Source organism: Marmota marmota, unplaced genomic scaffold (genome assembly GCF_001458135.2).
Source record: "Marmota marmota marmota unplaced genomic scaffold, marMar, whole genome shotgun sequence".
NCBI lineage: Eukaryota > Metazoa > Chordata > Mammalia > Rodentia > Sciuridae > Marmota > Marmota marmota.
The window spans coordinates 12,800,779-12,814,962 of NW_026000016.1; the positions used below are offsets into that span (position 1 = coordinate 12,800,779).

Consider the following 14,184-nt stretch of genomic DNA (forward strand, 5'->3'; position numbering starts at 1 on the left):
ATATAAAATGTGATATATATATATAAAATGTGATATATATATATATATATATATATATATATATATATAAAATGTGATGAGAAGAGGAAGATTTTTTTTAAGACCTAAGTGGAACTTCTAGAGATGTGAAATAAAATCTCCAAAATTAAACACACACGTGCACGCGCACACACACACACACACACACACACCAGATGTGATTAACAGCAGATTAGACATGAAGAAAAAGTAATAGTGAACTTGGAACATTTAGAAAATGAAACTATCCAAAATTAAGCATAGAGGGCATAGGACCAAAGGGGAAAAATAGATGAGTATCCTGTGGGTACAATATGAATTAATTCAGCATAAATATAGTTGAAGTCCCAGTAGGAGAGCAGAGAGAAAGGAAATAAACATTTGAAGAAATAATAGCTTAATATTTCCAAATTTGATAAAAATTATGAAGTCACATATCCAAAAAACCCAAACAGAATAAATAGCAAAAACCACATCAAGGCAAGTCATAATCAAATTGTGAAAAACATAATTAAAAAATCTTAAGCATCCAAAGAAGAGAAGCCTAGAGATGCAAATGTAAGAACAATTGTAGATTTCATGTCAGAAATTTCAAGCCAGAGGACAATATGGGAGAGGACATTTGACAAGATGGAATTCTATAACTTGTGACTATATATTTCAAAAGTGAAAACTACAGACATTTTAAACACACAAACCCAAAAGAATTCAATGCAGCAGACTTGCACTTAAATAAATATTAAAGAAACTTCTTCAGGCAGAATAAAAATGTCAGATGGAAATTTGGGGTCTACTTGAACAAAAAATCATGTAGATAAATACAAAAGATTTTTTCTGATTTTAAAATCACTATAAAAGACAACTGACTACACAAAAATAATATGTAGGAAATTGTATTATTGAAAATAGCACAAAGTTCAAGATGGGGAATGAGTAACAATGCTCTTTTGACTCTTGTAACATTTCATCAAAAATGAAGCAGTATAATTAAATTTGGATGTTGATTGTGATAAATTAAAAAAGCATATTGGAAATGCTAAAAAAAATAACTAAGAAATAAAACAGTGATTTAGAGCTAATCACCCAGTGGTGGAGGTATATGAAAGTCTTTAAAAAAGAAAAACAAATTCCAAAGAAAAGAGAAGATAAAAGAAAAAAAAATATGGTACAAATTTGAAAACAAATTGAAAGATGGTAGATTTAATCTAACCATATTAAAAATTATAATGACATGAAGACTAAAACACTCCAATTAAAAGGCAGAGATAATCAGATTGACTTGAACACAGCAAAATATATCTACAAGCTATCTATAAGGGACACGTTTTAAGTATAAATCACAGAGAAAAGATAAAAGAATAAGAAAAGATAAATCATGCAAACAATTGTAAAAGAAAATGAGAATGACTGTAATTCATATCAGACAAAATGGACTTCAAAATAAGGGGCAAGCCAGGTGCAATGATACAAAACTGTAGTCCCAATGACTTGGGAGGCTGAGACGGGAGGATTGAAAGTATTTCAAAAACAATATTTATTTTAAGGACTGGGTGTCAATTGATGAATGGATTAAGCAATCCATATACACAATGGAGTTTTACTCAATCATAAAGAAGAACGAAATCATGGTATTTGGTAATAAATGATTAGAACTAGAGAACATCATGCTACATTCTTCCAGTGGAAATGGTACATTTGCCAAAGTAGACTGTATTCTGGGCCATACCACATATCTAATTCTAAAAGAACTGAAACAATACAAAATGTATTTTCTGATTCACAACACATTTAGGTAGAAATAGCAGAAATGTATCTGGAGAAATTCTAAGTACTTGAAAATCAAGCAAAACAATTCTAGTTAACAGGTGTCAAAGAATAAGCCATGGGAAGTATTAGAAAATATTGTGAACTGAAAGAAAATTAAATCAAACATTGAAAATTGTAAGGTGCAGCTAAGGCAGTAATTAGAGGAGAATTTTTAGCATTACATATTAAAAAGGAAGAACATTCTAAAATCAAAGACCTGGTGTTCCCCCTTGAAAACTGACAAGGTTAACATAGTGGTGCATGCCTGTAATTACTCGGAGGATGAAGCAGGAGGATCATGAATTCCAGGCCAGCTTCAGCAATTTAAGGAGATCCTTTCTAAAAAGCTCAGTGGTAATGTGCCCCAGGTTTAATCCCCAGTACAAAATAATAATAATAATAATAATAATAATAATAATAATATCACAAATTAAATTGCTTTCCTATACATCAGAAAAGAACAATTGGAATTTGAAATAAAAACTAGGATGTCATTTATATTCCCATCAGAAAGAGAAAGTGAGACAGATATTTAGCCATAAATATAATAAGAGATATGTACAAAATCTATATAAGGAAAGTGATAAAACTCTGATGAAAGAAATCAAAGTATATTTAAATAAATGATGAAATACCTTATGTTCATGGATAAGAGGACACACAATATTGTTAAGATGTCAATTTTCTACAACTTGAAGTACAGTTTCAATGCAATCTCAATTAAAACCTAACAAATTATTTTGTGGATACTAATAGTTAATTCTAAAGTTTAAATGGGAGCTGGAAGTGTCCTTAGTAGTAGAGTTCTTGCCTAGCATGTACAAGGCCCTGTGTTCAATCTCTAGCACCATAAAACCAATCAAAGTACATATAGAAAGGCAAAAGAATCAGAAAAGCTAACACAATATTGAAGAAGAAGAGCAGAGATGAAGAACTGAAACTACCTGATTTTAAGACCTACTATGAAGCTACAGCAATCAAGACAGCATGGTATTGGTGAATGAATAGACAAATGGACCAGCAGAACAGAACAGAGAGCTCAGAAATTGCCATACATATACAGTCAACTGAACTTTGCCAAAGGAGCAAAGACAATTCAATGGAGGAAGAATGTGATTGTTTAATGGCACTGGAACAATCAGGCATTTATAAACACACACACACAAAAAGATTCTGGTGCAGTCTTTTCACAAAAATTAACTCAAAATGGATCATAGACCAAATGTAAAATGCAAAACTAGAAAACTTCTAGAAGATAACAGAATAAAATGTAGGTGGTCTTTGGTTTGGCAATGAGTATTCAGATATAACACTAAAACAGGATCTTGAATGAAAGAAAAACTTTAAAAGTACAAACTAAAAACCTTCTCATATTAAAAAAAAAAAACTTCTAAGTTGGACTTCAACAAAATTTAAAAGGAGGGCTGGGGTTGTGGCTTAGTGGTAGAGCACTCGCTTGGCATGTATGAGGCACCAGGTCGAGCCTCAGTATTATTATTTCAAAATGCTGGGGGGAAAGCAACTAACAAAGAAGATCCTAGGAAGAGAGGGCAGTAAATTCAAATGGAAACATATAGAGAAGAAGAGGTTTCAAAATTGAACAGAATCTCCGGGAGGTGTGGGACAGTGTCAAGTGGGACAGCATAATAAAAAAAGAGAGGAAAGAGAGAGGCAGAGAAGACATTTTTTAAGGTATAATAACTGGAAGTCTTCCAAGTTAAATAAGAATTATAATCCACAGATCCAAGAAACTCAACAAACTCAAATTCCTATATGTGCATATCATCTGACCTTAGATTGCTTAGCTAACGATAAAAATCAACATACCTTCCAGAGTATCACAAATGCTTTGGCCCCATTTGGCAAAATAAGTAGAGCCACTTCCTGCCCAGGGAAAGCAAATCAGCTTAAAAATTGCATTGGGCTTTGGGTATAAGCAGTTGAAAACTTTCTCATTCCTAGAAAGAAAAATCAAATATATTTAACATTACACATATCATTTAAATTCTCAAACTGGGTTAGGTGCATTTTAGTGGAAATCTTTGTTAATTATAAGAAATGTATTTTCAAATATGAAGTGAATGGCATTTTTTCTAAAAAGAGACCAAAAAAGGTTTTTATGGTCTGTGTTTGACAGTTTGAATATATAAACTCCTAGGGATGTTGGTGAAATAGTCAAATATTTATGTACAACACTTAGTAAAAACATATCCTTTGTCTAGTGAAAGCGGTATAATTGTCAATTTTGAAATCGCCTTTTTCACAATTCAGAAAATGATTTTATCCAAACAGTATGTGGGTATCTTCAATCTCAGTGTCTTTCTTACCACCATAGCCATACAAAATTAGGAGTGCCAAATTAGCTGCAGAGCCTTTGATCATTTTCAAGGTAAAACTGTCTTTCTTGGTTGGCAGTGGGGACAGGAGAGACTTTTCACTTATTTATATCAGTGTCAATCTCAGGTGGTCCTCAGAACGCATTGGACAGGACATCTATTCTGCAGGTGAACCCATAGCCAAGACCTCAGGAGAGGGTAGAAGAGAGGGCTGCCCATTGCTGCTGATCAGGCACAGTCAGCAGAGCTACTCTAGCCTAGAGTTCTTGCCCATCAGCCCACCCACCCAACATCCTCTGCACCTTAAAGAAAGAATAAAAGACCAACAAAAACTGAACCTGCCTTCTACTTATTTATTACCTCTTCATTTTTTATTTGAATAATGAGAATTCTAAAACTTAAGAGTTGAGAGTGACCAGAAACACTATTTAATTCACTAGTACAAGTTAGTGATAAAAGGCTATAGAAGCAAAGAAACTCAGGTTCAAATCCTAGCTACACCCCCTACCACATGACTCTAGGCAAAGTACACAAGTACTTCAAATTCTCAATGTCCTCTAAAATAAAGACAATGATAAAGTCTTCCTTACAAGTTATTTTACAATGATTAAAAGTATCAAAAATGCTCACCATGATTATAGGCACACACTAGAAGAAAAATAAATGATGTCAATTATTACTTTTTTTGATTTTTTTTAAATGGGGTTGAATTCAGGAGCAATATAGCACAGAGTGTATCCCCAGTCCTTTTTATTTTGAGACAGTGTTTTGCTAAGTTGCTGAGGGTTATCTAAGTTTCCCAGACTGGTCTTGAACTTGAGACCCTCCTGCTTCAGCCTCCCAAATTGCCAGGATTACAGGCATGCGCCACCATACCTGATATCTATCATTACTTATTTGACAGTTGACAAAACTGAAATCCAGAGATATTAAGTCCCCCAACCAGGATACTGGGGCATCAAGAATGGGGAGAAAGTCAAGTGGCACAAGGAATAACTTACCTGGATGTCCTAGCTGGGTGTCTTCTCTGCATGCTGTGAGGAGATGGTACAAAATTACTGGTTTCAGTGACCTGTTGAGCCAATGTTGAATTCAATTCCTGTTTAAATAAAAAACCTCCAATCAGCCTAGTGCACTCAGAGAAGTTACCAGATTAATTTTTCAAATGAATGACTGTAGACTACTCTGATTCCTATTAGAAAAGAACAGAAGAAGGTGGAAGAAGACCACAAAGAATAGAAGGGGAAAAAAAGCAAAACAGGTTAGAAGCAATGTAACTGATGTGGTCCAAACAAGGGGTTGGTGATGATTAAAATTATCAAAAATTCTCACCATGGTTTTAAGCACACAGTATACAAAAAAATAAATGTTATCTATTTAGTTATTTGGCAGTGGACAAAACAGAGACTCAGAGATATTAAGTCCCTCAGCCACTTAGTGACAAATCAGAATTAGAACACAAATCCACTTCCTTCCTGAGAGCTCCTTGAACCTCCAATAATCATTTGAAAGTGACCAATTACTTCACAGCCTCAAGTGTGAATGCCTGAATTGTTCCTGGCTAGTCCCTCCACCTACAGTTCTAAAAGTACAGAGAAGGTTCTGAAAGGAACAGAAAGACCTGTACAGCAAAAATAAACAAAACAAAGAAAAATGCTTGTTTAAACAGAGGAGGAAAGTTCACTGAGTCCTTCAATTTTTTCCTTTGGAGACTTTTCCTAGCAATAACAATGCCCCAAGATATCTGGGCTTGTCTTCTGGGTCTGCTCTCTACCAGCATTCATCTGGTAGCCAATGCCAGTGCTCAACGTCTTCAGGCTTTAGTTTATCTCATCTTTAAAATGGAGAAACAGCCAGGCATGGTAGCCCATGTGACTGCAGAGAATGAAGCCGGAAAATAGCAAGTTCAAATGCAGCCTGAACAACATAGTGAGATCCTCAACAACTTAGCATGATCTTTTCTCAACTTATAATATGAGGTAATGCCCTCCATACATTGCTATTTTTAAAATTAGTAAAGCCATTAATTATTAGAGCTAATTTTACTACATTAAATAAAGTTATTAAGGATGCTCATATAACTGTTTCTTTAAACACAAAGTTTGTTTTGACATAAAATCCCTAAAAATGTTATTGCTAGCTCATGTTATATAAAATTCTAAAGTAGATCACTGTCTTAAACCACACTGTTGACTTGTTTTTACACATTAATATTTGAAATACTAACTCCTCCTACTTAGATCAACACTAAGTTTGATAACTGACAGTTTTCATGAATTCATAGAGAAAAGACTATTCATTTCTCTATTTCATTTTTTATTAATGTTAAAACCAAAATATCTTCTTTAGGCTAATTTAGCATATGTACTTCCAATTTTGTATAGATGTTTATATATTTTTCTCATGCCCGTACTAAAGACCACCACTCCTAATTTAAAAACTCTCTAACTTCATTTCAAAGTAAGATAATTATTTAAGTTAATCTAGAGTTAATTTAAAAATACAAATTTTTATATTCAACTTATTGTATTCTTCATTTTTTCATAATACTGTTAAAGTCAAAATCAAGTCATACATTTAGTAAAGGCTAAATTTCTTTTTACCATGGTTCCTTTGAATGTCTTTTGTCAAGTCTCACAACCAGCTAGAGATAATAAATCTTTTCTTATCATTTAAATACTTGTATTATTGTCTATAATTTAAACTAATGGCATTATGATTTTTGCCAGCCTTTCATTCAATGATAATATACTTAAAAGGGGGGAAATAGTACCCCACAGGCACATAATAGATCTTACAAAATATTATAAATTTTTTTCTTAATTGTAATATTGAGAGTCTTACTGCTGCTGCTGAAATTTGAACTAAATCAAATTTCAAAAGATAGAGTTTTAAACTGGTCATCATAGAAAGGTTGAAAACTCTGACACAGGAAGGTAAATCTCTCAACTGTAGAGTTTATAGCCATGCAGCTGCATGAGCTTATCAGGAAAGTAAAAATTATGAGCAAACTTCTAGGGACCCACTTCTCAGGNAAAAAAAAAAAAAAAAAAGTAAATAAGCTTCCAGTAGATTCACCTACAAGACTCATCAGGCTTTCATTAACTATGTGGAAGTAATTTCTATTGGGAAAACATAATGGCAGCCACATCCCAGAGAAAAACCCCAGCATGGCATCTAACAACCCTCCTTCTCTTCTTTGTTTCTTTCACTGGCGCGAAATGTTCCCGCAGGCGCCAATGTTCAAACCCTGCTGGTGGGAAGCCTTAGCCCCAATTAGAATTAACTTCTTGGGCTCCGGAACTGACATATGGAAGAGCTTGCCAATAAATGGGCGACCTGTTATCTACCTCAGCCCTGCAACCTCTCCTTAGACCTATATAAACACACAGCCTTTTGTAATAAAGTGGGAAACCTCTTTGGTAATCTGTGTTGTGTGGTGCGGCGTTTTTCTAGTCTTACAATTTCTTCTTTGGTAATTAAACTATAAACGTATAGTTATATACAGAGTCCCCCAGTTAGGTACAAATCAGAATTAGAACACAAATTCTATTAATTTTAAAAGTCACCTGCCTATTTAAACCTTTTCCCATATTCTCAGCATCAACATACAAGTAGACCACAAGGTGGCAGGAAATGGGAGTGTACTAGAGAAGCATTGATTTAGAGAGATGGGACTGGAACCTGCTTCCCACCTTGGTGTATAAACTGAATCTTGCCTCAGTTCTCATTATATTACCAAGAAGTGTGTCCCATTAACAGGTCTTTAAGGTCCTGGGCCCAGGATCTTGAGCACATTAGACAAAGATTGTACCACTGAGCTACACCATCAGCCCTTAGTAAAAGAATACTTCTGCCAAGCAAAATAGAAAGGCAGATGTAGAATACACGTTTTTGGTGTGTATTTACAACTGAAGATTGTTGTTAATTACATTAAATTATTTCAGTTCTTCCAACTGAAGTAGATAGCACTGTCCTTTTGGATATTATTATTTATAATTGTCACACTAAGTCGTTAGTCATACCTATAAGGACTAAACATTTACTCAAAGTTCAAATTTATTATTCAACAAATATTTTCTGAAGGGCAAGATGTTCTGCATCATTTCTTAACATTGGCATCATCTTTGGGTAAAACAATATTGACTCTCAAGGAAAACCATGGCGAACTTCCATTTAATTGTAGTAGCAGAAGAAGGAAGAAGGAGAAGATGGCACAGGCCATATTCCAGTGGTAATATACAGCCATCTATCCTAGCTGGCAACCTAATATTGGGTTCACAAAATCTGACTATTGCAATAACTTATGAAAACAACAAAGACAGCACGCAAACACACAGAAGTACCTTTTCAGTAATCCAGGGATGGCTCTGCAACCTTAGTGTTCATGAACAGAGAAAGAGCCACTGGATTCTTTATTCTTACATAGAGGACACACAAGGGGAGTTTCCCTGGAATATTTTATCCCAAAAAGGGCACAGGGGTAGGATTACAAGGGAACAGGTAAGTGTAACTCAACCCCCGTTGGTGCCACCTACACCTGGAGCCATGCCTTGTTATCCCAGCTAGAGTAACCCCAAGTTACTGCAGAATGCAATAATTGTTCAGTGCCCTGGGGCATAGAACTTAAAGGTAGTTTTATCCAGGGCAGCTCCCGACATATTCCCCCTTTCTTATTATAAACAAAGGCAAATGGGGAATTATATCTTTCAGTCACTGGATTCTTCGTCCTAGGTGGACATTATCTACTATTGAAACACAGAAGGAACTAATAGAAAACATGCCATTTCAATAATATAATTAACTTCAGAAGATCTGGGTTATTATTATTATTACTCTGCCAAACACTCATTAGGAGATTCTTAACCTTTTCCAAATTTTGGGGGGAAGCATTGTGTTTGGTCATAGTAACACAAACATTTTTATTTGGCATGGAATTTAAGGCTTTCCACAAACCATTATTTATTTGCATTATTTATTACAGTGGCTTCTAGAGCATTTTAACTTAGTTTCAATCCTTTCAATAGCATTTATCTGACTATGAAGGATCTTGGAGGTAACTTAAGACAAATTATTAAGAAAATTCACATGGTGTAAGTTTTAAACATAGCCACAAAGACTGTAATTGTAGAAACAATGAATAATATTTAAAGTAGTCACTTCAAGGATCATGAGATCAAGAGCTTGCCTAAGTCTGGTTAATGGCTTGCACCTCTCTCAAGGCCTGACTGTTAACTTGAGCATGCCAGCTGGCAACAGGACAAAGGGACATTGATGAAGGACCAATGTGATAAAATTAGGCACAATTGACTGGTTTAGGTTTCTCACATGCTGTCTTTTTCTCAAAAGATACTCCCAGACATCTTGTTTTCCATAAGATAACATACAGGTATACTGACCATTACAGTCAGTACAATTAATCTAGTTACATGGGTGGACTTTCTAGTCTACACTGCAAGGCACCTTAAAGGTGGACCTGAGAAGTGGGTCCCTAGAAGTTTGCTCATAATTTTTACTTTCCTGATAAGCTCATGCAGCTGCATGGCTATAAACTCTACAGTTGAGAGATTTACCTTCCTGTGTCAGAGTTTTCAACCTTTCTATGATGACCAGTTTAAAACTCTATCTTTTGAAATTTGATTTAGTTCAAATTTCAGCAGCAGCAGTAAGACTCTCAATATTACAATTAAGAAAAAAATTTATAATATTTTGTAAGATCTATTATGTGCCTGTGGGGTACTATTTCCCCCCTTTTAAGTATATTATCATTGAATGAAAGGCTGGCAAAAATCATAATGCCATTAGTTTAAATTATAGACAATAATACAAGTATTTAAATGATAAGAAAAGATTTATTATCTCTAGCTGGTTGTGAGACTTGACAAAAGACATTCAAAGGAACCATGGTAAAAAGAAATTTAGCCTTTACTAAATGTATGACTTGATTTTGACTTTAACAGTATTATGAAAAAATGAAGAATACAATAAGTTGAATATAAAAATTTGTATTTTTAAATTAACTCTAGATTAACTTAAATAATTATCTTACTTTGAAATGAAGTTAGAGAGTTTTTAAATTAGGAGTGGTGGTCTTTAGTACGGGCATGAGAAAAATATATAAACATCTATACAAAATTGGAAGTACATATGCTAAATTAGCCTAAAGAAGATATTTTGGTTTTAACATTAATAAAAAATGAAATAGAGAAATGAATAGTCTTTTCTCTATGAATTCATGAAAACTGTCAGTTATCAAACTTAGTGTTGATCTAAGTAGGAGGAGTTAGTATTTCAAATATTAATGTGTAAAAACAAGTCAACAGTGTGGTTTAAGACAGTGATCTACTTTAGAATTTTATATAACATGAGCTAGCAATAACATTTTTAGGGATTTTATGTCAAAACAAACTTTGTGTTTAAAGAAACAGTTATATGAGCATCCTTAATAACTTTATTTAATGTAGTAAAATTAGCTCTAATAATTAATGGCTTTACTAATTTTAAAAATAGCAATGTATGGAGGGCATTACCTCATATTATAAGTTGAGAAAAGGTCTATCATGTTAATTTTTATTGAAATAAGCTATTGGCTATTGAGATAATTTATTATTAAGTTGAGAGGCTCCCTTCAATCTTTTTTTCTAGTAGGTAATTTTTAAGGCCTTCTTTGATGATAGTAGATGATGCTAGATATGAAAATGAGATACCTTTTATTGATTATTATAATTTCTCAATATATAGACTGTTGATTTATCCTAACAATTTAAAAAGACCCTCAATCTATGAGAGAAAGTCTCAAAATATCTCTATATCTCAGAATATTATCCTTTAAATAGGTGTCTTTTAATTATCTTTTAGAAAATACGATTAAGGTTACTTCCCAGTGTAGGGAGTAGTATGTAAACCTTACCATATTTTTTATGGATTATAGGTCCAGTCAGAGAACTTATATAATACAAAGAATTAAAGTTTGCAACATTATTGTTCAAAACTACTGTATGACTTTAATTTGGAGAACACCAATTCTAATAAAATTACCGCAGTCTGGCTGAGCACAAATCACGAGCCACTCAAGCAGGAACAAACTTTATTTCCATACTCCCTGGAATGCCACCCATGCCGGCCTTTCAGGGACACCCCTTCCAGAAATCCCTCCTCCAGAACTTCCCCAACCAACTCGAACTCTCCAGGAATCCCCATGAGAACTCCAAAGTAGCAGGCACCCGAGGCGGACAGCAGGGGTCTATATACAACTGAATACACAGCTTAACTTAATCATTATCATCTCAATGGCTCGCTGATGTCACCTCTCAACCACTCCCTCTGGCAAAATGCTAGGCGTCATTCCGACTTGACTGTGGCTCTCAACATAAAATATTCTCTTAAATCCCATAAATATCCAACAAATAGAAATAATATGCATAAATCAGCAGTGTCTTTGAATCAATCAAATTTAATCTACAAGGAGAAGTGTCAAAATCAGAATTTAAGTCAGCATTTAAAAATATTGTTTAATGAAGGATATGAATTTATTCACTAAAATGAATTCTCATCTTAAACATTAAGAATCATTAGGCAAATAAAGACCTTCCTTAATGGAAATACACTTAATATTTTAATATATCTTTATCATGTCAAAATATGGACAAAATCTTTGTTCATATTAGTATAATAAAATCAGGGGGAAAAGTCTGAAATATCCTAGAATTAATCAGTTCAAATTATTATAGTCAGTCCAGTTACACAAATCTATTTTTCAATTGTTTTAACTTTCAATATCATCTGTCTAGATAATGATATAAGGATTTCCTTATTTAAGAAAATTCTTTTATCATTAAAATCTAGAATATAAAGACCTTGTTTTACCTCCAGTGTGTGCTTCCTCTCTGTGGAAGTGTCTTCTTTTCTCTTTAGATATTTCTTGGTTATACTTTGGAACAATTTCTGTAAATCTTTGAATCTAAACAAATTATTGTACCTTGATAAGAAAAAATATCTCAATGAAAATATAGTAAAGCCCTTAGACATTTTTGGGGACAGAATCATATTTGTTTATCATCTTATAAAAGTTTGTACAATAATTTGAGAATTAGAGATTATTTTATGGTTGTATTATCTCTTGAAAGAAAAAAATTTATAGTAAAATACATTTATCTAAATATCTGTAACTATAAAAGGCAGAGCATCAGATAAATGCATGTATAAGGGATATAAATAATGTGTTTTCTGTTGAAGAAAAATGATTAGAAGCAAATAGATACATATTAATTAAACAATTAGACATATATGTTAATTATTCTATGAATTAAAGACTATAAATTATCCAAATAACTGGAAAGATATGCATTAAGAAAAAAGGTATAACTTATAATACAATCATGGAATTTTAAAATAAGCCCCATCTTAAAAGTATTTGGATCCATTTATTTTACCTTGACTAGTAGTGCACTTTTTATATTTGTGATGTCATGTGATGTGTTTCAAGTAAAATTCTTGTGTATATATTTACTTTTTTTTTTTTTTTTTTGGTAATCATATAGTCAGGAAAGACGAGAATAAGGATTCTTTGGTCACCACAGGAACATTGTGAGAAAACATCTCAGAATGCCAACTTTTCTACCTGTGGTGAGCAAAATGCATCTTCATAACCTCCAAAATTAAAACATAAGCAAGCAAGCATATGTATCTCTTATAATTGGTATATTACTTCTGCAATGTTTCTTAATAATACAGCTCTAACAAATTTCTAAAGAAACCTGTTGAGGGATAAAAATCAGATTATTTAGCTTTGGTTAGAATCAAGGCAATGTAGAAGCCTGTGAAGTTTGATTTTGCCTGAAAAAGATATGCTTCTTAGTATTTACATGTGGGCATTCTTCACTAAAATATGGGCTCTGTGTAGCTCCAGTAGCAGGTCTGTGTGAAGCAGGAAGTACAGGTTAGTGACTGGAAGGCAGGACCAAAAAGCCCTGTTTGAGTGATGAAAAAGGACCAATGGGAAGCCTGCGAAAAATGTGGGAGGTGGGATTTTTCCACCACATTGTCCTGGCCATGTGGCTGGAAAACACTTCTGGGTTCTCCATAGCCCAAAATTTTGCCTGAGGTCCTGTGTGCTCCACTGTTCTATTACCAGTAAGTCTGATTGAAACCCCAACGTGCCCAGGGAAGTGTCTGTGGCTTGTAAAGCTAGCATGGTGGGCTTGCCTCAGCTTCTGTTGCCACCGCACCTGCTGGGGCCAGCCCATGGTTGTCATGGTAACACCAGGGTGTTGAATTCACACTGAAGGTAACAAAGGTCTCCTTTTGCTGACTGCTTCTTTGCCTGTCCCACAGCTGCAACTGGATCCGCTGGAAAGTCCCTGCCACCAGGCTGACCCTACTTTCAACCATTTCTTCCGCCTGTGTCCTTCCTGCTGGGGTGGGGCTTGTGCCTACTGACTTGCTTCCATGTCCTCTGGGGTCATGGGTCCCCTTTTCCCCTGGCCAATGGGCCAGTCAGTGTGAGGTGGGAGTGGGGGAGTCAGTGGGTGTGGCTGTCACCACTGCTGCAGCTTGGGCCCAGCCCATACTGGCGCCGGGAGTCCCATACCCTGGGAGAAGGCATATGCATGGCTGTGCCCTGAAACGTGCTCCTCGGCAGCCGTGGCACCATCGTTTGGCCACCCAGGGTCTCTCTGCAACCTCATCACGGAGGGCATCACGCCAGTTGGGCATCCCACTTGGGGCCAAGCAGCTGCCCAGAATGGGTCCCAACCAGTAAATTGTCCTCCATTGCCCGAGGGCAATCATCCAGGTTAGCAGGCAGCACTGTCAGTCAAAGGACTGCCTCCCTGCAGTGCACGCTTTCCTGTGAGCATCTCAAGAATTCAGACTTCAAACTATACTACAGAGCAATAGTAACAAAAACAGCATGGTACTGGTACCAAAACAGGCGGGTGGACCAATGGTACAGAATAGAGGACACAGAAACCAATCCACAAAACTACAACTATCTTATATTTGATAAAGGGGCTAAAAGCATGCA

General features: G+C 34.9%; 1 protein-coding gene across 1 annotated transcript in view; it reads right to left on the bottom strand.

Moving 5' to 3' along the window:
• The window catches only part of Olah (oleoyl-ACP hydrolase), a 27,720-nt gene extending 13,862 nt beyond the window's left edge, over positions 1 to 13,858 (bottom strand). The window contains exons 1-2 of the mRNA XM_048809779.1: positions 13,701 to 13,858; positions 3,652 to 3,782 (exon numbers count right to left, since the gene is read on the bottom strand). Coding sequence (XP_048665736.1) covers positions 3,652 to 3,782; positions 13,701 to 13,858 — 289 coding nt within the window. The remainder of the gene's footprint in view (positions 1 to 3,651; positions 3,783 to 13,700) is intronic.
• Positions 13,859 to 14,184: the final 326 nt, after the last annotated feature.